This window comes from Lytechinus pictus, chromosome 11 (assembly GCF_037042905.1).
Source record: "Lytechinus pictus isolate F3 Inbred chromosome 11, Lp3.0, whole genome shotgun sequence".
In the NCBI taxonomy this organism is placed as follows: domain Eukaryota; kingdom Metazoa; phylum Echinodermata; class Echinoidea; order Temnopleuroida; family Toxopneustidae; genus Lytechinus; species Lytechinus pictus.
Genome location: NC_087255.1, coordinates 33369167 through 33393626, shown reverse-complemented (window position 1 = coordinate 33393626; position 24460 = coordinate 33369167). Strand labels below are relative to the sequence as shown.

The 24460-nt window shown below is 34.4% G+C and overlaps 2 protein-coding genes across 3 annotated transcripts in view; one reads left to right on the top strand and one right to left on the bottom strand.

The window, feature by feature from the left end:
* LOC129271224 (dynein axonemal intermediate chain 4-like) overlaps positions 1 to 13890 on the top strand; it is a 29606-nt gene extending 15716 nt beyond the window's left edge. For both annotated transcript variants that reach the window (XM_054908604.2, XM_054908605.2), the window contains exons 11-23: positions 106 to 208; positions 1001 to 1203; positions 2559 to 2645; positions 3010 to 3087; positions 3976 to 4049; positions 5287 to 5428; positions 6331 to 6491; positions 7007 to 7094; positions 7567 to 7695; positions 11088 to 11185; positions 11382 to 11457; positions 12103 to 12180; positions 12922 to 13890. In XM_054908604.2, coding sequence (XP_054764579.2) covers positions 106 to 208; positions 1001 to 1203; positions 2559 to 2645; positions 3010 to 3087; positions 3976 to 4049; positions 5287 to 5428; positions 6331 to 6491; positions 7007 to 7094; positions 7567 to 7695; positions 11088 to 11185; positions 11382 to 11457; positions 12103 to 12180; positions 12922 to 12978 — 1374 coding nt within the window. In that variant the 3' untranslated portion in view covers positions 12979 to 13890. The remainder of the gene's footprint in view (positions 1 to 105; positions 209 to 1000; positions 1204 to 2558; positions 2646 to 3009; positions 3088 to 3975; positions 4050 to 5286; positions 5429 to 6330; positions 6492 to 7006; positions 7095 to 7566; positions 7696 to 11087; positions 11186 to 11381; positions 11458 to 12102; positions 12181 to 12921) is intronic.
* Positions 13891 to 17172: 3282 nt separating this feature from the next.
* Positions 17173 to 23415, bottom strand: LOC129271223 (NADH dehydrogenase [ubiquinone] 1 beta subcomplex subunit 6-like). Its single transcript, XM_064106393.1, has 4 exons — positions 23115 to 23415; positions 19319 to 19420; positions 18475 to 18531; positions 17173 to 17986 (listed from the first exon to the last, which is right to left on the bottom strand). The coding sequence occupies exons 1-4, from the start codon at positions 23403 to 23405 to the stop codon at positions 17960 to 17962; spliced, it is 477 nt and encodes a 158-aa protein (XP_063962463.1). The 5' UTR covers positions 23406 to 23415; the 3' UTR covers positions 17173 to 17959.
* Positions 23416 to 24460: the final 1045 nt, after the last annotated feature.

Below are 24460 nucleotides of genomic sequence, written 5' to 3'. Positions count from 1 at the left end.
TGTCTCAGAGCAATCATATAGATGTAAGCAATTCTGAAGCTTTAAACTTTATTCATGAAAATCTGTCACCTGTTCATAAAATATTCATTTGTAATTTGTTTTCAGTCAGAGGAGCTTAAAGAAGATTTGTTTGTGATGGAGAGAGTTGTAACAATGAACATACTGCAACACAAACAGGCTGCCTATAGGAACCTACCTATCTATCCAGGTAAAATTAATTGCTTTGTTTATTATAAGTAAAGCAGAGTGGTAACAAGAAAGGAAGGAGAACTTAAAGGGCAAGTCCACCCTAACAATAAAGTTAATTGATTTAATCAAACAAGCATAACAATGAAAGTTTCTTCATCAATTTTGGACATGAAATAAAGAATAGTATGGCATTTTTAAGTTTTGCTTATTTTCACAAACAGTTTAATACACATCATGGTCTGTATGCAAATTTGGGGTTCAATGACATATGATTTAGATAAAATCTGTCTTATGATTTCTTGATTTCTTAATTTCTTCAAATCAACTTTTGTTTGGGTGAACTTGACCCCATCCCTTGTTTTATGTATACTCTAACAAGAACATAAAAGTTGTTTGTGACATTCTCTTAATGCTTTTAAGATTTTTCTCTTTTGATTGAATTTGATTGAACACTTCACTGAATCTCTTTCTACCTTTCATGTTATTGTGAGGTAAAAGTAAAAATATCACTACAGAGTAACATTTTAGCGTTAGCCCCAAAGTGGACACTTGGGGATTTTTTCTTTTCAATTTTCATGCAAAAAATTTCAGCTTCTGCCTCAAGGTAATTTTCAGACCGAGAGTGATCAAAATGCCTCATTCAAGGGGATTTATAGACTTTCATGATAGTGCAGCTATAGCGTATTTAGAGCTACCTTCAAGCCAAATATTTTTTGGCACAAAATAACTCATCTAAAGTGATTTTTAGAACTCTTGAACAAAAACTAATTCCTTCAATTGCAATTTTTTTACATTGTATTATGTTGAATAGATGTTGATAGAGTGGAACCTGAAGAGACAGAAAGCCAAGCCTCGTTACCTACCGCAGGAACAGCCCCTGCAGCTCCTGCCTCGACAGCCAACCAGGTCACACTCACTCAGCTTGGTCCTAACTTAGACCGGCTTTGGGCTTACTCCTGTAGTCTTACTAAAGGAAGGAATGTCAGTTGCATGACATGGAATAGAGGAAATCCAGTAAGTAGAATTTTAGAAAACATTAAGACCCTCTTAATTTTAATCTGAGCAGTTGATCATAATGACTGAATTGTGTGAATGATTGCTTTGAAGAACTTTCCATGTTTGAACAAAGCAGTAAATATCACTCCATTACGTCAAACCCCCGTTTGGAGAAAGACCACAGTTCAGATTGCAAACTGCGGTTCTATACCCCATTTTACGTTTGTAAATCCCAAACTCATTTCCAAGCCCAGGGGCCGTTTCATAAAGCTGTTCGTAAGTTGAGAGCGACTTTAAGAACGACTGGTGATCCTTTCTCGCGCGCTAAATCATCGCCAATGGTGTGTACCATTTACCGCAAGACAGGATCACCAGTCGCTCTTTATTTACGAACAGCTTTATGAAACACCCGCCTGATCAACCCCACTAGGCCAGGTAATCCCCGCTGTCTCAATTTTACCTCCACAGGCCAGATTATGAGCATTGAGCCAAGGACGAAATGATAAACAACAGCTGTGCTATTACGTAGGACTTCTCTGCCTGTAGTAGGACCTTCTGAATGAAATTATTGTATTCGATATTTAATCACGTTTTCAAAGGCACATTGTATTAAGAAATCCAATGTTAGTCCATTTTCAATTTTGAACGAAGAAAATCAACCTCGAAATAAGGAAAGTAAGTGAATTAAAATGACGGCAAGCTTTGCAGGGACTGCGCTCGGGCTGTTGTGTTATCTTCGGACCGAGGGCAAGAAACAGGTGTTTTGATACTTAAATTGCTTGCTTGGGGCAGTTATGGTTTGTCGTACTTGGAGAAGAGAATTGATTGAGGGAAACTGGGGTATAGTGTTCTCAAATGGAGGTTTTCGTCATGCTTTCTCCAACAAGAACACAACAGAGGATTAGATAATCTATATTCTCCTGTCTGAAGAGAAGCTGAATTATGGCACATTTTAGGATAAGATCCTATTCCTTGTATTGTCACCAAATATCCATTTCCTACCTTGATAAATACTAACAGGAATCAATGGAGGCACATAACTGTGTTGCACCACTCAAGTGTTGCACCACTCAAGAACAGTGGGAATTAGCAGTCATTTTAAAATAACTAATAAAACATATTTTTGGGGCAAAATATGTCCTCAAGCTTTGAGACATGATAGGTAGATAATGAAACTAGTTTCCATTTCTATTAAAGATAAATAAATAATACTAATCTGACAAAATTTGCTATTATGGTGCTTACAGCTTTTTGATGGTTTGAGATGATGATCACTTATCTAGATTCCTTTTATCTCTCATGTAGAGCTAACATGCTTTTTTTGTGTTGTTCTCTCTACAATGAAACGGTTATTCCTATTTTCTTCCTTGCAGGATTTGATAGCAGTTGGATATGGTCAGTTTGGTTTCACAGATCAGAAAGGAGGTTTAGCCTGCTGTTGGTCACTCAAAAACCCTGAGGTAAGAATATACTGGCCCCCCCCAAAAAAAAAAAAACCTGTAACTTCTTTTATCGGTGTAATATGCCCTTTTAACATATTTCCACATGTTTTCTGTTTTCTTGTTATTTAAACCCTCTAAAAAGGTATAACCTTTATCAAAATACAGCTAATTAATAATTCTTTTTCAGTCACCCCTTTAATGGGATTAGCTACAAAATAAAGTGTAATTTGAAATCAAAAGTAAGAAAAATAGCCTGTGTTCTAAAATTTGCATTTCTTTTCTCAGTGTATTCCACTTTTCTTCTTTTATTTGGTGATATTTTCTGACAGTATGAAATTGATCATTGTTTCTCGCTATTCTTCCTGTTTATCTTACTTCATAGTATCCAGAGAGAGTATTCAACTGTGAAGCTGGAGTGACTGCTATGGATTTCTCGGGCTCAAATCCAAATCTCTTAGCAGTAAGTAGAGATACACAGAAAAGACCATTTTGTCTTGGTTAAAGATGCCCTAATCAGTGAAAAGTATTTTCATCTTGTTTATCAATAACTGATAAAAAAATTGTTGACAGTTTGCTTCATATCAATTTTTGATGAATGTTTCTATATCGTGACCTAGATGCTGCAATAGGCCATATATTATCCAAGAGTGTAAAGTGACCAATTCTAAATGAAATGTAATTTTTTACTTATCTCATAAGATATTCTGGCGTTTTGAGAGTGAAAATAGGAACTATATAAACACTTGTTTTTGCAAGACATACTCAATGACTTTATACAAAACGTTTCTGACAATAGACCACTTTGTATTTCCCAAATGTTTAGTGTTCTGTTCCACTTCTCTGTTGTCTCTTTATTTTTATTTGTTCTTAGTGTGAATGATTCCCTTGGCGATATATCTGGGGCCCGTTTACAAAGAGTTGCGATTAATCCGATCATCAAAACTATGGGCGGCTAACAACGTCAACATCAAAAATGCAAATTTGTTCAAAATATTTATTACAGATATGATGTATATTCATACTTTCATCATTCTCTTGAAGATTTAGTGTTATTCTTTTTTGTCTACCAAGAAGATGTGCAAATTTACTGTAGAAAAAAAAGTGGTATGGATTTCCATACAGTTGAGATTGATTTGATCAATTGTAACTCTAGGTGTTTACATGTAGGCTACATGTATGTCTAATCCAAACTGAAAGTTCTCGTATTTGATCATCCTGACGATTCAGAAAGGAGGGGAAGCCCAAATTAGAATCCTGAACATATTCCATGATGCAGGAGTATATCTGTTCTATTCACACCTATTCTGTTAATTAACAATGTTTATTTTTAATATCCTCTAATTTACAGGTTGGTCTCTATAACGGCACAGTAGCAATATACAATGTAAGAGCTTCTAGTGACGAACCCATTCTTGATAGCTAGTAAGTTGTTTTTGTTTTTTTTATATGATTTCTATTTTCACTTTTTTTTTGTATATTTCGTATGTTTTACACTGTAAAGCGCTATTGATATGGATTTCATGAAAAGCGCTTTATAAGACTAAGTTATTATTATTATTATTAAGTATTCACATTAAATTGCCATTGTTAATCTATATTAGCTGTCAAAAATTTCCTTTGTAATCAGTTATAAATGATCCAACTGAATTTGTGCTGATTCTGTGAGAAATTTGAGAGAAAAGTCTTCAAAATCAAAGTAAAATATGATCATGTTATAGATTCAGATCCCACAAGCCATCAAATGATTAAAACTAAGTGAAAAGAGATTACCACGAAAATCAACAACCTTGAATAGCACACATGGGTATGTGGAATATATATTAACTTAAAAAAAAAGATCTTTCCATTGACACAATATTGTGCTATAGGCTTAGTGCCATCTTAGGGTGAGGGGCGAAGTTGGAAACAAATATGGCGGCGTTCATCGAAACAGGACAATATCATAAAATTAGAGGCTAATAAATTCAAGCAAGAAACTTGAGAAATCCTATACGAAAATCATCTTTTCCTAGTTTTCTTTCGTTCATTAAGGTTCCAAATTTAGAAATACAATACAAAGAGAGAAATTTATTAATCACTACACCCATCCCAGTTTTCAACTTGGTTAACTAAACTAACCTTGATTACCCACCACTAAGTTGAATGTTATCACATTATCTGTTACCTTAATTGTTCAAAACTAAACTAAACACCTATTGTAAAGGTAAAGCGCAGTTGAGTACAGGGGCGGAAATCTCTCCCAAAAGTTAGGGGGGACAAGGGACTGGAAGAATTGACAAGCAAAAAAAAAAAGGTAATCACCCAAAATGTAAGATTATTTCGACCAAAATAAAATTTGACGAGCAAAAAAAAAGGGTTATCACCCCAAAAGTAAGGTCATCTCGTCCAAAATATATCTTTTATTTCGATTTTAAATATTTTTTTTTCTTTTCATCACAAAAGACCAAAAAATAGTAGGGGGACATTTTATATTGTGTCCCCCCTACTATTTTGAGTAGGGGGGACCTATCCCCCCTGGGATTTCCGCCCATGGTTGAGTATATACATATAGAAATTGCGCAACATAAATGTACAGTTATTATTATTATAATATTATTATTATTGTTATTATAGTTCTTCAAAACCGTGTATGTCAAACTTTGATTCTTTTTTCTTCCAGCGAAAGTCGTTCTAAGCATGCAGCTCCCGTCTGGCAGCTACAATGGGTTGATAAGGAAAGAGGATCATCTAATGATGAGAGAATAGAGGTTTTAGTATCTATCTCTACTGATGGTAGAGTAACACAATGGCAGATCAGAAAGGTATGTTCTATATAATGAATATTCTATTGTAGATCCAAATTTCTGGTTTGCACACAGTAAATAAGATAGTATACTCAATCTAAGAAAATGCATACAAGTCAGATTAAAAGATCAGAGGTAGTGTGGTATTTGTGCATATATCATTGTGACTGTGCCATGGACCAGTGATGGCCTGGTGGTAGAGTCGCTAATAGGCAATCAGTAGATGACAGGTTCAAGTTCCACAGGTTCCATGAGTTTTTCTTTATCTTTCAGATCGAATATGCAGTATAATTTACTGGGTACAAGTACAAATTTGTATCTGCAATATCAAACTTCCCCAGCAAGCTTTAACAGTTCAATGAATATTCTTATTTGTGCTATTGTAAAAAGTTACACTTGTGTTTATTTTCTGTTTGTTTAAAAAAAAAGAATTCTATCCAAAATATGGTATGTTTCAAATTAGAAAATGAATCTCGCGTGTATAAACCAATGAATTCATAAGTTTTGAAAATTGATAGGGATTCCACACTTCAAAGTTTTAAAATTGAAAAAAAAGTAAGAATTTTCTTTATCATTTTCTTTTGAGAAAAAAAAATAGATTTCAGATATTTCAGTTGTATAAGTGGTGCTTTGGAAATCATAGACACAGTATTTTAATGGACTTTTATGCATCATATTTTGGTCTTCTTTGCAGACTTTCAAGGTTTAGAGAGTACTGAACTCATGAAATTGTAGGTGTACATCTCATAAGCCCCAAAATAATTATGAAAACAGATAAAAAGCTGAATGCCCTGAAAATTATCCTAAATAAGCACACATTGGCAGTTTATTTGGGAAAATATCCAGTGTTGAGAGAGTATCTCATTTGTTTTGCTCATTCCCAAGAAATTACAAATTTGTATTTCTTTTCAAACCTTCAGGGTTTTGAGAGCGCTGAACTCATGAAATTAAAGAAGACTGCAAAAGCTGCTAAGAAACAAGCATCGCAAGCCAAACAAGATCAGAAAGAGAAGGGAGAAGCCTTCATTACAAGACAAGCTGCTGGATTCTCATTTGATTTCTATCCAAAGGATAGCAACATGTAAGTCTCTTGTCTTGTTAAGATTTGCGATGATGCAATCGATATCAACTATAAAACGCTAGCAATGAAATTCATGCAATCACTGGATCAGTTGCATCTGCCCCTTCAAAGTGTTTTGTGAATATGATATATCATTGATTTGGCCAATCAGCAGGCTCCTTTTAGTTTAGATAGAGCATATACCTCCAGTCTCTTATCAAGAGGTATTACATCAATGTCTTTCCATAGTTGAGCATGATGGGAGCTCTTTGTTAGACAGGGTATATGAAATTATATTTTTCATTAAAAATTTTGATGTTCATTCATTGGATTGGATTAAAAATTGTTAAATGTTCTTTTATGTTAGGGGTTTAAAGCTCAGCATGACACCAATCAGGAAAATAAATGGGATAGCTCATCCCTCGGGTTCACTAATAAATTTTTCAAAGGGATCTACTGGTTTGATTCATTTGGAAAAGCTCAGGTTATTTTGCAGACGATATATTTTGACAAGGTTTCTCTATATATTTTTTCAGATATCTTGCAGGCACAGAGGATGGTCTAATTCACAAATGTTCATGTTCTTACAATGAACAATACTTGGATACATACAATGGTCATACAGTAAGTTTGTTGTAAACTTCCTTCTTTCTTTCTAGTTTTAAGTGAAAAATATTGTCAAACAGAGTGCCGAGAATCGTACTTGGACACGGTCATCAACACCATCATCGTCATTTTTATTGCTATAAAAAGGGATTGAATCAATTTTTAAAAAAATGAAACACCACAACTTCTTGCTAAACTCCTTAAAAGGATATGAAGTATGTTTTGCTATGATGCCTATGGATTTTGATACTCATGTCATGCAGAATGTAATGTCTTCTCTGTCTGTCTCAAAACATTAAGTTCAACCTTGGTCCCTTTTCATTGAATCTTTTATATCAATGACAATTTGTTATTGATAATTACTATGAAATGCTTGCTTTCGATTAGATAATAAGCTATGTTGCAAACTGGAACCAGTTGACCGTGTATTAAACCTATTGGAATTCTGTATTTCAGTAGTCAATCTCCCTCAAACCATTCAAACTTTCAGGGTCCAATCTACAAGATTCGCTGGTCACCATTCATCAATGATATCTTCTTGAGCTGTAGTGCTGACTGGAGTCTTCGTCTCTGGATGCAGGATCGTCTTCAGCCCGTTCTTAACTTCTTTTCATCCACGGTAAGTCGTTGTCTTCAGGGCAAGATCACTTTTCTCTGGTGCACATACGGCTCAAATGGAACCAAAAAATAAAGAAGAGCCCAATATTATGTATAATATCAATTAGAGAAACACTGAGGTCAATCAAAAGGGCATTCTTAACATCGGCCTTTGGATTAATTTAAGCCTGGGGGAGTGTTTCATTAAAGCACTTGTCGTGCGTTTTATCTGACAAGTCCCATTTTATCCGACAGTTACCACAGTAACAGTGCTTCTCAGCCAATCAAAATCAAGGAAAGCTGTCAGATCTGACAACTTGTTCGACAAAAATGTTGATGAAACGCTCCCCTGGTATTGTCTTATAAAGCCCACAACATTACTGTTCTTATAGAAGGCAGATTGCAGGTTCAAAATATCTGATTTTATTTTCATATAACATTTCTAATTTCACCATTCATGGTTTTCTTGGCTTGTCATTATAATCCCTCAGATTACATAAGTTAGCTCACAGATACAACAATAAGTGTATTTTTTAATGCACATGTGAACATTATATATAAACAATAATGCTGAAACTATTTACTTCAAGTTTACAAAGTCATTGTAACTGTTTATTATATCCCCCTTTCTTTTCATTGTATGTTGTTTAGCAATGAATTCATGCATAATAATCATTGATATTTCTGTTGATTAATGCTCACCTTTGGTATGCATTATTAGCCATATTTATAATCCATGTCTATTACAATCAAAATACTGGTATGCTTGTCACCAATATAAACACTATTCATTTTAGTAACTCTTTTTAACTCAAATTTGTTTGTCACTCTCTATTAACTTCACCCACAGATATTGCATTGGAGCTCACAATCATATATATCCATTTCCATCTCATTTCTAATTCATAGTAATTGAACACTTCATTCATTCACAACTTAAATTCAATCTGCAATGAGAATTGACTCCAGGGGCCCGTAACACAAAACTTAGCGATGATCGTAGAACATTTTTCTATGATTGATTCCATTGACTACAATGTACAATAAATCGTGAAAATCAAGCTTACGATCAATTGCTAACCTTTGTGTTACGGGCCCCAGGAGAGTATTTCATCGTGTTTTTATCCTCCAAGTTGTCAAATATGACAACTTTCCCTGATTTATACAAGCTGAGAAATACAAGATAAATCATTAGATAAAATGTTTCATGACACCTTGCAAATAACTATCATATAATCATCCTCCATTTTCATACCACTTTTGCAAGATTTCTGATTTATATGTACTTACATTTCATTTGTGTACTGCTCCACAAACATGCACTTTTTGGCACATTTTAATCCATTCTAAGGACCATGGGCCGGTAAAGTATTTTCTATTCACTCCATGAGTTTTTGTGGTAATTAGCTTAGGTTTTATAGGGATAGAATTCATTAGACCAGTATGTGATTGGAAAATATATGTTTAAGTAATAGTATTCAGTTAATCATACCTCCTCCACATTAAACCCCCACCCCCCCCCCAAAAAAAAAAAAAAAAAAATTGTTTAGCTTTAAGAGATTTTTTTTTTTTTTTCAGAATTAAAATTTGATGAAATTCTGAAATTGATATTCCTCTTTCCAAACAGTTATTTTATTTATTTGTCGTTTTATTTTAACAGGGTAGCCCTTTCAGTTACAAGAACTGCTCGACCAAGGGGCCCTGTATCAACAGAAATTAAAAACATAACAAAACAATATCACATAAAAATCGTCAACAAATGAACATAATAATCAATGAGAAAGAAAAATGTAATACATAAAAGTAAAAAAAAATCAAAATCACTAATAAACTTATAATAACAGAAAGTATTCATGGAAATCTTAAAAACATATTTGTGTGAGTGATATCGATTTGCATTGTTTTTTAAAAGAATTAAGTGAATTTGCCAAACGGAGAGAAGGGGATAACGTATTCCATATTTTAGAGCCATGATAACAAAACGATCTTTTATAATATTCGGTTTGAGGTTTTTCAATAAAAAGGGGACAGTTAATTGAATATCTAGTTTCGAAATGTATTGTTCTATGGCGCACTATATCCTGAATATATTTGGGGGTTATATTGTGCATCACTTTATACATCCGTATTTTAAATTGGTAATCAACTCTATCTGTGACGGATTGCCATCCTAAAGATGATAATAATGTAATCTTTTACATAGAAAAGTTATGTCTAATGATATAGAAAATATGCCACATTGTCAATTCCTCCAAAATGTATAGAAACTTCCATGCATGTATGATTTGTTTAATGTTCATTAAATTATTTGTAATCATTGTTACGATAGTATGTAACCTTTGTGATAACATGACTTTAAACTAACCATACCAATGACCATATAAAACCTCACCTTTTCTGGGAATGAACAGTATTTCTGTCATTTTGTGCATGATACTAATGATACTAACATGTCTGGTGCTTCCTTCTGTAAACATTAGTCTATTTGATCTGTTAGGACATTTAGCTTTTATACTTATTTGAGACAGTCAGTTTGATATCCATGTTCTTAATAGTTTAAGTACATTTCTTTAAGAGGAAGAAGCAAAACAATAAAGTATGTCAATCTAAAAAAAGGGATGTTATACAATCCATGTTGTAATTAATAAAACAGAAAAGATGGTATAGCTCTATTCATTCCTGTATAGAGTTGATGCACATGGATGTCAGAATTAATTTCCCCTTTTGATATCTGATAATTATGTTTCTCCTTTCTTTATCTTGTGTGATAGTCCTTTTTGTACTTTTTCCTCTCAGGTTCACTTTGTGTGCAATTTGAAAATTGGAAATTGTATCAGTTCATCTAGCATTGAATTTTTTCATCGGTTGAAATAAATGCATGTAGATTTAGTTATTTGACAAATCTGCTTTATTTCTTATTCATTTGCTCATAAAGAGAAATGTACAAAGTTGGATGGTTTCGAACATTCAGAACTTTATCATCTCAATTTGATTTTCAAACAATCAACAAATATGTAGATTACTATGACAAAAGGGTATTTCTTGGCTTGTCAGAGCAAGACAGCTATTTTGACAAGCTTGTTTGCTAGATATGGGCAATAGTAATTTGATTCTGTTGAAGATAAACTAAATTTTTTAGGAGAGCTTGGCATTTTACAGAAACAAGTATGTCATTTACAAGTAAGTTTTAGGGTGAATTTCCTAGGAAAGCTTTTAATTTGTGAAGAGATCGTAGTTGAATAAACATTCAAAAATAAAATTTAAAAATTATAAAGGATATACTTTATAAATGTACCTGTTAGGATATTCTAGGGAACACAAATTTTAAATGCACAATAACTTTGTTCATTATTTCAGTACATAAAGACCCTATGATGATTAATTGTGATGTATAATTTGATTGTTCCATTTTAGAAAGCTGTTATGGATGTTTGTTGGTCACCTACATCACCGACTGTCTTTGGATGCGTCAACGAGGGTGCTGTTGAGATATGGGATTTAAGTGTAAATACGTAAGTGTATATGAGGTAGTTTTTACTAATTAGAAAAATTTAGTGAGTGATCACATATTTTGGGTCAGACATGTATATGGTATGGAACTGCCCTCCACTTGAATCTTTGAATCAAACAGTGTTTATTTATTAATTTTGGTGCCTCAATTATTTCTTATTGTTTTTTTTTACAATTTTTTTAAATTCTTATTCCTAGATTGGATCCTATAATTGTAAATGTCCCTGCTCCTGGTGTGAAGCTCTCCTGCCTGACATTTGCCTTTAATTCTGATGTGAGTATGAGCATTTTTTTTATTGCATTGAAAGGCCATCTCAATAGATATTCAGCAAGTTCTCAAATTCTGTGTAATTCTGGAGAATTTTCTTTTTTTTTCCAGAGATAGAGAAATCTCCTAATTGCTTATCAGCATGCCAATCTCCACATTTCACAATATATATATTTTATTACTCCCCTATCTTAACTGAGTGTATTCTATTTTGGTCAATTTGATATGGTAACATGTCTATATATCAATTCAGTTATATCTATACTGGTATTAGAATATGATCAGATTTGCCACCCAAGTATACATCTATACCATATTGCCTTAGCCAAGCTCCTCTATTAATATACGACATCTTTTGGCTATTAATGTACTTCTATTAATCTTCATTTACTTACACCTCCACAAAACAGAGTTTGAAGGGGTTAGGGGAATAAAGATATTGAGGACGTTTGACCCGTCCATCCAACGCAAATCTTGAGAATAGAACCACTTCCTCAGTTTTCCCCAATGCTCTTGAGTCTAAGTACAAACATTTGTCTTGCAGTGAAAAATTGCCTACACATTTTTTTAATGTCTCGTCCAATATGAAACTCTTTAATTGATTAGCACCTCTTGTAATACCAGCGTATCTTATTCCGTCTCTTTCTGTAGTGTATTCTTGTTGGTGATAGTGAGGGTCAGGTCTCTGTTTATCAGCTCAGATGTATGCCTCCAGTTGAAGATGACCAGGTAAGCAGCTATTACAAGATACAACCAATCTCATGACTAATATTGACCATTAGTCATTGAAGACCATGGATACATCTTACATAGAGTTTCAAGCCATCTAACCAACCTTGACCCGTTGCCATTGAAGCCAGTGTACCATTGACTTGGTTCTTAAGATATAGAAGCAGGCCAATTTTTTTCTTTAGTTCAAGTGACTTCAATTTATAGATGGCCCCATTGAAATGATTCCTACCAAATTTGAAATGTAGTCGTTTTTCATCATGCCCCTTTGGGATGTGGTATAAAAAGTGATTAAATGCAACAACAACAAAAAAGAAAATAAAATTGAGATATCAGTATTAGCTTGAATAAGGCCCAGGCCCATCTCTATCCTAGATGAATAATAATAATATGCAAAAAAAATCCAGAAAATAAATGCTGACAAAAATGGGGGAAATTTCATGTATTGATGCAAGATTTATATGTAATGACTGACCTGACTAGCTGGAAAGATGATAGCATACAGTCATGAACATCAATTTAATTTGCATTAAATCAACTTTCTGCTTTATTTGCTATTAAATAAGTACTCTTTACTATTAAATTACCTGCATGTTTTGGACTGCTTGTACAGGCAGCCAACAGTTTAGTTTCCCATATTTTCATCCAGGATCACCTACATGTATCTTGTTATTTTGTCACTCACTTTCATGAAATCTTAATTTTTCCCCTCTTTCAAACTTGTTTCCCTCTTATTTCCAGTCTGAAAAGCTGAAGCAGCTTCTGCAGCAGACCATTGCAGGTCAGTTAAGAACCTGATCATATCCATGTCAACATCTCTCGTCATCAATCCGTCCAGTCCTTCATGGAGCCTTGAGCCATTCACCAGAAACATCATATTCATTAATATTAGGTTTCCTCAACAGGGTTTACACGATTGATTTGATTACCATGTACGTTTGATATCAATGGCTTTGCCAGGACCTGTTGCATTAAAGTTGCTATTCTGGTAACTTTGCCATCCAATGGTAACTACCATGAAATCCTTGATTCTGATTGGCTGTTGAGCATTTAAAACATGGTAGTTATCATTGAATGGCAAAGCTTAAATCAACTTACTTCAGAAATTGACTCATGTGTAAGGAAAAACTAAGCAGCTTTTATACATCTAGTTGGATTTCCTCAAAGCCATATCCAAAGTGTAAAAACTGAATTTTCTTAGAAATTTGTTACAGTTCTTCATTCACATTGATAAAAGTTTCACTCATGGCCTGTATGCATACAGAATTTTGAGTGGGTTTTTTCGTATCCCCCAATATTTTTTCTGTGCAGAATTGTTAGGCTTGGAATGAATAAGAAGCTGAGCAGGATTTTTGCTGAAAGCTATTGCTAAACATGGCTCAGGTTTTTGTTGAGATATCCAAGTAAACCTGAGCTTTTGGAAATACAATTTAGTATGTGTTTTGTAGTTCCCATGGTTTGTAGTAATGGATCAACAGTAGACTGATCGTTCTGAGGTATCCATTGACCAGTTGATTGTCACTATGTATGGCAACTTGAATCTATAGTCCTTTCTATAGTGCAGGATGGGCTGAAGTTACCTCCTCAAATTTAGAATGAGCACAACTTGTCAAGAGCTCATCAGCTATTGTATTTTCTATGGCCATGCCAGAAAAGTTTGTCCTAGTCATATCTATATCCAAGCCCATGAAATATTAAACTTTTGAAGAGAAAAAAAGAAAATTTACAAATAACGATTTATACCATGGTCACATTTGCTCTACGGCGGCCGTACGGCGAGTCGAAAACAGCCGTTTCAACATTTTTTGTACCAACTTCATATAGGTGGTTGGAATTAAATTAATAAAACGGCTGTTTTCGACTCGCCGTACGGCCGCCGTAGAGCAAATGTGACCAAGGTATTAGTGATGCTTTTGCATTTGAGTGCTTCTTGCACATTCTGTTATGGAAACTCTACTGCAGTTAGTTTTCGATTTGATTGACAAAATGGTAAGTGGCAAACTGAAAGACTGAAAAATAAGAAATCTTGACATTTAAGCAATATTCCATTGTATATTTGTAATATATCTGGTTCTATATTTTGAAATAGCCATCATTCCATGCTAGATATGTGTACTATTTGAAGCCGAATTTCACAAAGGTGGTTTAGATTTAAACCATGGTTTATGCATCTTAGTGCGTGAAGTGCCCTTACCTAACTTGTATATACAGTTAAGACCAGAAGTTTACATATATTCTGGAAATTCAAAGAAAAGTTGACACTTGCCAAACGTCAAAAAAATGTATCTTATAGAATATTGGTGCTATTATGACAAATTTTATATCAAACAATTGAGTATGTTATGCCCCTTCATCACATTAATTTGTCATCAGGAGCTGAATAATATACAAGTGTCATTTTTCCCAAAAAAAACTTTATATTTTAGACAAATTAAAAATAAAAACTTGACTAAAAGATTCATTTTATATTTGTGCTAGTTACTTCTCAACACAAACATTTCAGATCACACTTTTTTGTTCAGTGGTGACATATAATGATAGAAAATGTTTTGACATTTATATATTTCTATGAAACGATGTTAAAAAATATAGCAAACAATAGAATAGGCAGTGGCGGACCGTGACCCGAAGGAGACAAATGATTGGAGGGGCACTGTATTCTTTGTGAACAATGCTGTGCCCCTCCAATGCTTTGTCTCCTACGGGTCACGGTCCGCCACTGAGAATAGGCCTACATTTGGCACAAATGTTAACTTTTTTTCTTCAAAGAAAATTCCACCTGAAATATACTTTAATCCCAACAGCACCCCAATCATGAGAAAGAGCTTAATACGTTATTTCATTTGATACCAAATTTGTCATGGTAGTATTTATATTTCTGAAGTTATAGTAAATTTTACAATGTTTGGCAAGTGAACAAATATCACTGAATTCCATGGGTGTACCGGTATATAAACTTTTGGCCTCAATTGTACATGGTGAAAGGTCCAATAATGAGTGCAGGTTTTTTTTTGTGTAAAGGTCACTAAGTTCATGATAATTTCTATGGTTGTGAATGTTTATACATGATTGGTCAATGAATGAATAAACCATAGACATAACTGTAGCATCTTGCATGAATCTAACAGACCTGTGTCCATTGTTAGGCCTAATTGGATCTCTTTGTACATGCTGAATTAAGAGAGCTATAAACCATGGTCAAGATTCTAAAAATCTTTGTGGACTAAATATATATTATATATATATATTTTTCTTTTCAATTTACTAATGTGAGATATTAATTTGGAAGTGTACATATGCTTACTGTTCATTTACATTTTATCAGATGTATTTATTGTAATAAAAAAAGCAAATATTCAGAAAATTATTTCATTGTGTGAATTTGTCTAGTGTTAAAATACATTCATATTTTCAAATACAAATCCAACTAAAAGGCCGAGTTGAATACCGATACTTAGATTTGCTACTCCATGACAACCACTCCCCTCTAAGATTATTATAATTCCATAGAATATGTATGTCTGAACCCCTATCAGGCACTATCCTGAAATTGTATTTGTTTTCTTGTAGTTATGCTTTTGAATTATGGCTTGAGCCTTTCATGATGTGAAGTACGAATGGAGAAAAAATTAAGGTTGGATGTACCAAAAGATTTATGGCATTGCCAATATACGATATTATATAATCATTTGCCTTCAATGACAACACATCTCTCTGAGATCCTCTCTATTTTTTCAACCTTTCCAATTTTCAATTCCATTTTAAAATCTATTTTCTTTCACACTCCACAAATCTTTCTCTTTCAAACACAAAGTCCAGGGGGCCGATTCATAAAGCTGTTCGTAACTTAAGAGCGACTTTAAGAACGACTGGTGAACCTTTCTTACGCGCTTAACTATCGTCAATGAATATACCATTTTCCCTCGCATTTTCCACAAGAAAGGATCACCTGTCGTTCTTAAAGTCGCTCTTAACTTACGAACAGCTTTATGAAACACCCACCAGGGCCCTTTTCATAAAGACTTGTAATACAGTTTCTATAATAAATCTATTATCAGCTAATCAAATTGAAGGATTTGAGTAACTTGACTGTCATTACAAAAAAAATTGCAACAAGTTTTATTAAACAGGCAGCCAGATGTTGGCCCTTCAATGTTCCGTTTCTTCTATATACTGCGCTCCATCCGCTGATTCTGAATGTTTTTCCTCCGCACTGCACTTACCAAAATTTATCCCTCATTTGGGGATTGCGCGATCAGTATGTACGTGCAGTGTAGAGGAAAAGCTATCAGTGTGTGGAAGAAAACAGAATCTTGAAGAGCCAGCATCCGGTATATCAAACAATTTCATAATTTCTTTGCTCTGCTCTTTCGTTTTTTAACCCCCCCCCCCTTCTTTCTTGAACAAGATCAATATCTGTGGTGTTTCATAAAGCCGTTCGTAAGTTAGGAGCGACTTTAAGAACGACTGGTGAACCTTCCTTGTGCGCTAAACCTTCGCCAATATGAACATTTAGGTGTATACCATTTACTAGAAAGTCATTCTTCAAGTCGCTCCTAACTTTGTTACAAACAGCTTTATGAAACGGCCCCCTGGTTTGCTCTCTCTCACTCTGTCCTAACCCACTATCACAGAAAATTATTTTCACTTTCCAATTTTTTTCACCTTACAATCTTTCACCTTTCTCTCACAACTAAATTTTTGTCAAGGGGTAATTCCACAATCAAATGGACATGATAATCCAATTTCATGAAGATCAAACCTGCACATATTTGATATCAAAATGAAGTATGAAAATGGTCACTGTGTGGTATTGCCTCCTTGTCTCTCACAAATCTACCTTACTCCTCTTTCAATTGCATATCTTCTCTCCAGTCATATCCTATCTCTCTCTCTCCCAAGTCTCCTCACTCTTCTCTGTTCCCATGTCGTTTCACATCATCACTTATTCACTAATATAAGGAAAACAAAGTAATACCGACTATGATAGTATTTCAATAAATTCATATATAATATCACACATACTGTATGCACACTCGGCTGTGTCACTATTCAATTGCTCTTTGAATATGGCATTTTAAAATCTTGATGTCGCCAGTCACACAGACAAAACCCATTCCACACTGATCAACATTTAATATGTTATCTTCGATGACATGCCACCGGTTGATTTGGATTCGGTTTCGTCGGTGTGACTGCACGAGTACACTCACGATCATGCTCATCACTGAATCTTTAATGTAAGCATTTATCAATGGAAAAGTTTCAATGAAGCCAACAGAGGCTATCAATAAGATTGTCTCCAGGCTCCCTCCATTCTATACTGACCCTGCAAATGATTAAGGGGTAAATTCTCATCGTTTTTCCTTCAAAGTTGGCATAATCTATTTAATTCTTGATCAATGGCATATTCTTAACTTAAACTTTACCTTTCTTGGAGGTTTTCTGTATAAAAATTTAGTCTGAGGGAGGGTACTGTTGGACATGTACAATTCTCTGTTTAACATCAACCTTCTCCCCAAAAATTCCTGCCTGAAAATAAGCTTCCTTGAATACAGTTCAAAGTGTGGGATTTATATCTGATCACATTTCTAAAGATTCTAACATGGGTACAACAGGTGTATCGGTCTTCAGAGAGCAATGACACGCCCATACTATGAAATAATTTCATTATGTACAAAGAGCTGATTTCATCAACATCATCTGCTTCCCGTTGGGTGCACAAAGTTGTCACACAAACATCTGACCCTGATGACGCCCTGAATGACATTTGATTCTATCAATGATGTCCACCTCCCTCAGAGTGCTTTAAGATAAGAAGCAAACACACAAATAAAATTGTTAGAGGTACCATTGACTAAATTCCACAGAAACATTTACAGACAAGAATAGGGCATAAATCACTATCAAGCTTAATTGCTCAAGATGACTGTCTCCTGCATTCTGTTAATCATTCTGTTTAATGAATAATACATTTTGTTGATATACATTTTCATTGCTTATATCAAGACTATTTTACTTGATTGTTATATATTACATTTGTATAGCTTTTATACTCATATCTCTGATGTGAATGCAGAAATAAAATCAATCAATCAATGGGCCATCTAAGGCCAGGGCCTAGGCCCATTGATTGACATTAATACCCCTCTCATTGGTCTTGGTTACTTTCATGCCCTTTTTAAATTCAAATGTAGAAACGTGACATATAGAATTGCTAATATGACTCACATGAATGCTTTATTCCAATTTATAAATGTCAATATATGATACAAAATAAGAGATCTTTCTTACCAAAGGGTTTTCAGGAAATTCAGCTCGCTTTGCTGTGACAATATATCCTGGTTTTGTCTGTAACAAACAAGAATTTCAGAAATAACCAGATTTTTAAAAATACACATCAATTATCTTCATATATAACATATCCAAAATTAATTCTTTTCATCATAGGTTTCCTATAAAAAAATTATAAATGCAATGATTATTGAATTAAACATTGCTGTGATCAATCATTAGTCTTCGATGTTTAATTTACAATACCTCTCTCCAGGGCTCTCATATGGACGGTCAGTTCATAAAATACGACAAAGTTTTTCTGTCCTGTTCATTTATAATGCACAATTTAAATCAAAGCTAAATCATCCAAGGTTACCTTCCACAAAGAAATGGTTTAGACCAGCCTGCTTTTGATATCTAAAAGTTTGTAATGAAGCAATGAGGTATTGGAATATAATTTCATATAACATATGCACATATGTTGTAAGTAGCTTAATTAGTACAAATGAGGCAACCAAAGTTGAAGATCTACGCAATATTTGACTTAGAGGAGGTAACCATAAATAATTCATGTTTTGCATAATCTAGATTGGGAAATTGCATCGACATATTATTCAACTAATAATTACAAAAGGTCAACCTATGCAGAATCAACTGAACTAAATTGTCCTAGTGTTTAAACTTATTGAATACACACTAGTCCTCTAAGATATAAATGCGATGCTGATAGTTCATTTTACTATAAAATCATCTTGAATGGAACTAAACTAACAATCTTCATGTATTGCTGTAGATTATGGAAAATGCATATGAATTGCATATTCTTCAAAGTGCATCCAAATAAAGTTCCTCTAGTACTCACTGCTAAATGGTATTTGACTACATAATGGGTGACCCAGACAGGAAGAACAAACCACTTGAAGTAGAATCCACCCTTCCAGAGGACGGAACGTAACCTATGACCCTGTAGGAAAAAAGAAAATATTGAGGAAAACCAAGTTTTATTACTAAGAAATAAAAGCCTGAAACACAAGCTAAAATATATTTTTTGTACAGGTAACTTTGCACAAGTCAAATCTATTAGTATTAGGACAACTTGCAGTCTACATGTACATGCACTAGAAGTCAACCACCCTGTCTATACGGCATACAACAAACACTCCAAAAAGTATTTAAAGGTCAAGTCCATCCCAGGAAAATGCTGACTCCAATAAATAGAGAAAAATCAACTAGCATAGTGCTGAAAATTCATCAAAATCGGATGGAAAACAAGAAAGTTATGACATTTTAAAGTTTCGCTTATTTTTTACAAATCAGTGATATGCACAACTAGGTGAGTTAGTCGATGATGTCCATCACTCACTATTTCTTTTTTTTATTGTTTGAATTATACAATATTTCATTTTTTTAGAGATTTGACAATAAGGACCAACTTGACTGAACCATATAGTATTAAACAATGCTACTGTAATTCCACATGTTCAGGGAGGAAATAAACGTATCACTTGACAATGAGGAGAAAGTTAGAATATGTCATATTTCATACAATAAAATACAAAAGAAATAGTGAGTGGATGACGTCATAGTCTCCTCATTTGCATACCAGCCAGGATGTGCATATAACTGTTTCGTGAAATTAAGCGAAACTTTAAAATGTCATAACTTTCTTATTTTACATCCGATTTTAAAGAAATTTTCAGTGTTATGCTTGTTGGACTTTTCTCTTTTTATTAAAATCAACTTTTTGTTGGGGTGGACTTGTCCTTTAAAATATATCACTTTTGAAGTGATTTTGGTGGTTATCATTTTCATTCACAAGAGCACTAATAAGCTGTGATATATTTTTTATTCTTTACATGCTGAATTAATTTTTGGGAGATAATACTGACAACTGTTCCCACGCGTTTTTTTTTTAATTCAAGATATCCATATTGCAGCATTGATACTCATTACTCTTATATAGATGTTATCCAAGAACTATTGCCTTTTATTAGATCATCTAATTTGAAAGTAGGGGAAAAAACTAATTACTACAATTGTTGAATATAATTGTACGAATGTGCAAGATTGCAACATCAGCGCGCAAAGAGACCCTCTATTGATGGAAAGTAAAAAGTGTAGGCCCATAAACTCCCATTTTAATTATAAAAAAACATAATAATTCAAAGAATTTCAATTTAGTTTTGGGTCAGGCATATAATGAATAACTGTTAGTAGAAACTGACTGTGCCAAAAATCAAGAATTTATCTACTAGATCAAGATAAAATAATCCGAAAATTGGTTAATACCGAGGACAAGTTTAAAGCATGACCTTGTACATTGCTAGGAGGTGGACACATCAGCTTTTGCTCCAGGTTTTCTTAACATGTAATTATCAAATACATGTACATGTACAAATGATTGTGAAGGTGTGTGCTTTGTTTATCCTTTCAAACCACAAAAAAAAAATTACATGGGGGCTAAGGTGATTTAGCCCCCTAAATGCTCATATATTTTCATAAGACCAATGGAAATCAAAAAGAGATCCATGGAAATCCTCATTCATTGCAATGTTAAAGGAGAATGAAACCTTTGGAACAAGATAGCTTGTGTGAACAACCCTCCCCATTACTTCAGTATATATTTCACTTAAACTGCCTCTTTTATCACATCTATCAGTAGATCATGTGTTCTTTCTATAGGAGGACATGTAATACAGATTTAAAAGAATAATTCATGGATAAAGAGTTTGTATCACCATAAGAAAAAGCAAAAAGATACATTTTAGGGGTATTTTATAGTCCATCAAAGGGAAAGTTGTTCACTTGTGACATCACACATCCTTGTCGCATTGCCAATAGGAGGATCTCCATAGCATTAGTGATTGCAATATTCAAATGCTCATAACTTTCTCATTTTTTGTCCAATTTTTCTCAAACTTTCTTTGTTCTTATTCTTTGATTTTTCTGTTTTGACACAAGCCTACTTATTCCAAAGGTTTCATTCCCCTTTAAAGCTTATCCAAACTTGCAGATTAAGGCAGTAAGTTGTGAAAAGTAGCCCCTGAAAATGTAGACAGCTGGCAGCCGTCTGTTTCGAGGAGTTTTTAAACATTTTTCTATTTCTTTAATTTCTCCTCGTACACAGACGGCTTGCTATCGTGCAGCCGCCATTGGGGGTTAACAATGCAAAATCCCCTTGATGTGGCTATCAATTTTTGTCTTTATTTCATAAAAATAAATAGAACTAGACCAAAATCAAGATTATTATTCTGTTTTGGCCTGAAATGCACCAAAATGGGAAAAAAATAAGTTAAAAGGAAAAAAACAGTGACTAACTTCGGCTGTCGCGCAACTCCCACTCCCTGGTTTATCCAAACTTAATACATAAACATATGGTCATTGAGTCCATGTACAGATCGGGTTGGAACTTCGGTCTCAATCAAATTTTCAAATATCGCTTTTCTGAATTTTGCAATCAGGAACGGCTGTATTTTGGCTTTGATTTTGACCTCATCATTCAAATTCTCAGTCAGTCTCAGACATCGCTTTGCTTATTCAGACTAGACTTTGATAAGAACTAAAGTAAGCGTCCAAAATCATGCGAACATGGCGGTGAACAAACACATGAGCTGCCACCTGGCCTCACTCCCACAGCACAGGCAGATCTTTTGGTGGCTATTTCAAGTCCATATAAAAACTAGAGCAAAGCAGAGTATGGAAAGTGGAGCGATGTCTGATTCTTTGAATTATGATATGAATGAGAATTCAACAAGGCAACATGACGTCGAGATCGAGCCGAAATCCTACGGCTGTTCCTGATCACGATATTCAGGATAGCGATATGCATTAGACTTGAATTGTGATTGACAGACTTGCAAACTACGGAGCCCGCCAGGCCTGCCACTTTACAGTGCTAGGTGACATTGAAATGAACGAGAAAAATGTCTCTGTGGATTATTTCGTTCCCTCGAGCTCGAAACACTATTTCGTCCCCACCAAATATTTCCTTCCCACCAAATATTATCAGGTCTGATTTAATGACGGTCGTTAGAAGAATATTTCATTCCCAAGTCCAAAAAGTAATTAGCGGCCTTACTTAGCTGGCATCTAGATCTATCTTCTGTATCTGTCCGTTGGCGTTGACATACATCTAATATAAATAATGATCTACATCAAGTTCTTCTTCTTCTCTATAAGAACAGGCCACCGTCTGGCGTATTGTCGTTCTAACGAGTAACATTAGTGGGAACGAAAATAAATATTTTATATTTCATCTTTCAAGGGAAATAGCATGAATAGATCTGAATAGACTCTAATCCACAATTAAGTTTTTTTTTCCTTCAATTCATGTCACCTAGCTGGGCTCCGTAACTAACAATTATTGGTGGGGAAATTTGCTCGAAGTCCCCCGGTGCGAAACTGCATTTGCGCCACGCCCGCGCGCCCACTACCATAACAGTCAACACACCCAAACACTAAACAGCACAGCCCACCTAGACAGCTGGCAGCCGTCTGTTTTGAGGAGTTTTTTAACATTTTTTTTTAAAGTTCTCCTCATACACATGTATTTGGTGAGTGGAGCCAACGTAGTTCAGCGTAACAACCAACATAACAGAGACCGAAGCTTTTGGTCTAAGCCCACCACACAGCACAGCCCCAGCCACGGGGGTACTCACGGTCAACTTGTCGATGGGGTTTAGCAACTGTCGAAACGGTGCTCGAAGTCGCTCAAGAAAAGGATTCTGCGGCCTCCATTCGGGCCTTGGTTCGCTTGGATGAAGCTCTTGATCCCTCAGCCAATTCCTCCTACGTTGCCTTTCTTCTCCGACCCATTTTTCAAGAACATAGTCCCCTTTAGCCCACTCAGGAAGAGCAGGTTTTGAGCCAGCCGGAGGCCGTTTATCGGGTCGAGAGAGCGATCTGATGGGATTCGCCATCTTGCACGATAACCAATGGGACATGCGCATGCGCGTTTGCCTATGAAGAGCTCAGTTGCAAAAGGGGTTAGGTCCATTTTTCATCAAATTAGATTTTTGGGTCTTTAATGTATAGATTTTTAGTAGCTCTATAAGATCATGCCAAAGAAAAGTTGAAATTCCCATTAAAAAGTGAATAAAATGGCAAAGAAAAATCACTTTTTTTTTTTCAAAAGGGGTTAGGTCCACAAAGAATTTGTTTGGAAAAGAATATTTTAAAAATTATGAAGACATATGTAGATTTCTTTTATACCCAATTTTATTTTCACATGGTAGGGTATCATCAAAATTTAGTTTCGCACAAGAATATTGCAATATGGGAGAATTAAAAATTTCTTGAAGTGGCTTCTTTTATTTATATAAGGGTGGTTATCTCGACAAACCTTGATAGGTTTTTATGACCACCCAATTCCAATATTGTATCTTTTTAACTTAAAAAAAAATTGTATCTTTTTACTGTCATTTGTATCTGTTTAATACTTGTTTTACATGTACCTTACATTTTATTGCCTTATTATGTACATTGTATTTGTTATTACTGTATTCTATACTCTGTATTGATTTTTATGGGAATTGAATTGACCTAACCCCTTTTGCAACCAAACTCTTCCAAAGAGCTCATTTGTCAAAAAAGGTCCATTTTGATAAATTTTATTGTTTTCTGTCTCAAAAGTTTACCTATAGATTTTTAGTCACTCTGATAATACCAAACAAAATTTGAAATTCACATTAAAACGTAAATAAAAGTGGTAAAGAAAAATCACTTTTTCATTCAAAATGGATTGGATTCATTTCAGTTTGCTTGCAAAAGGGGTTAGGTCCACAACGATAATTATAAAAATACATAGAGAAAAAAATGAAGACAGGTAGATTTCTTTTATAGCAATTTTTATGTTCACATGATAGGGATCATGATAAATTAGTTTCTCATACGAATATTGCAATAAGTGAGAATGAAAAAACATGATTTTTCTCGAAATGGTCCAAAGTGGACCTAACCCCTTCTGCAACCAAACTCTTCATACAGTGCGTCCCAGAAAAAACGA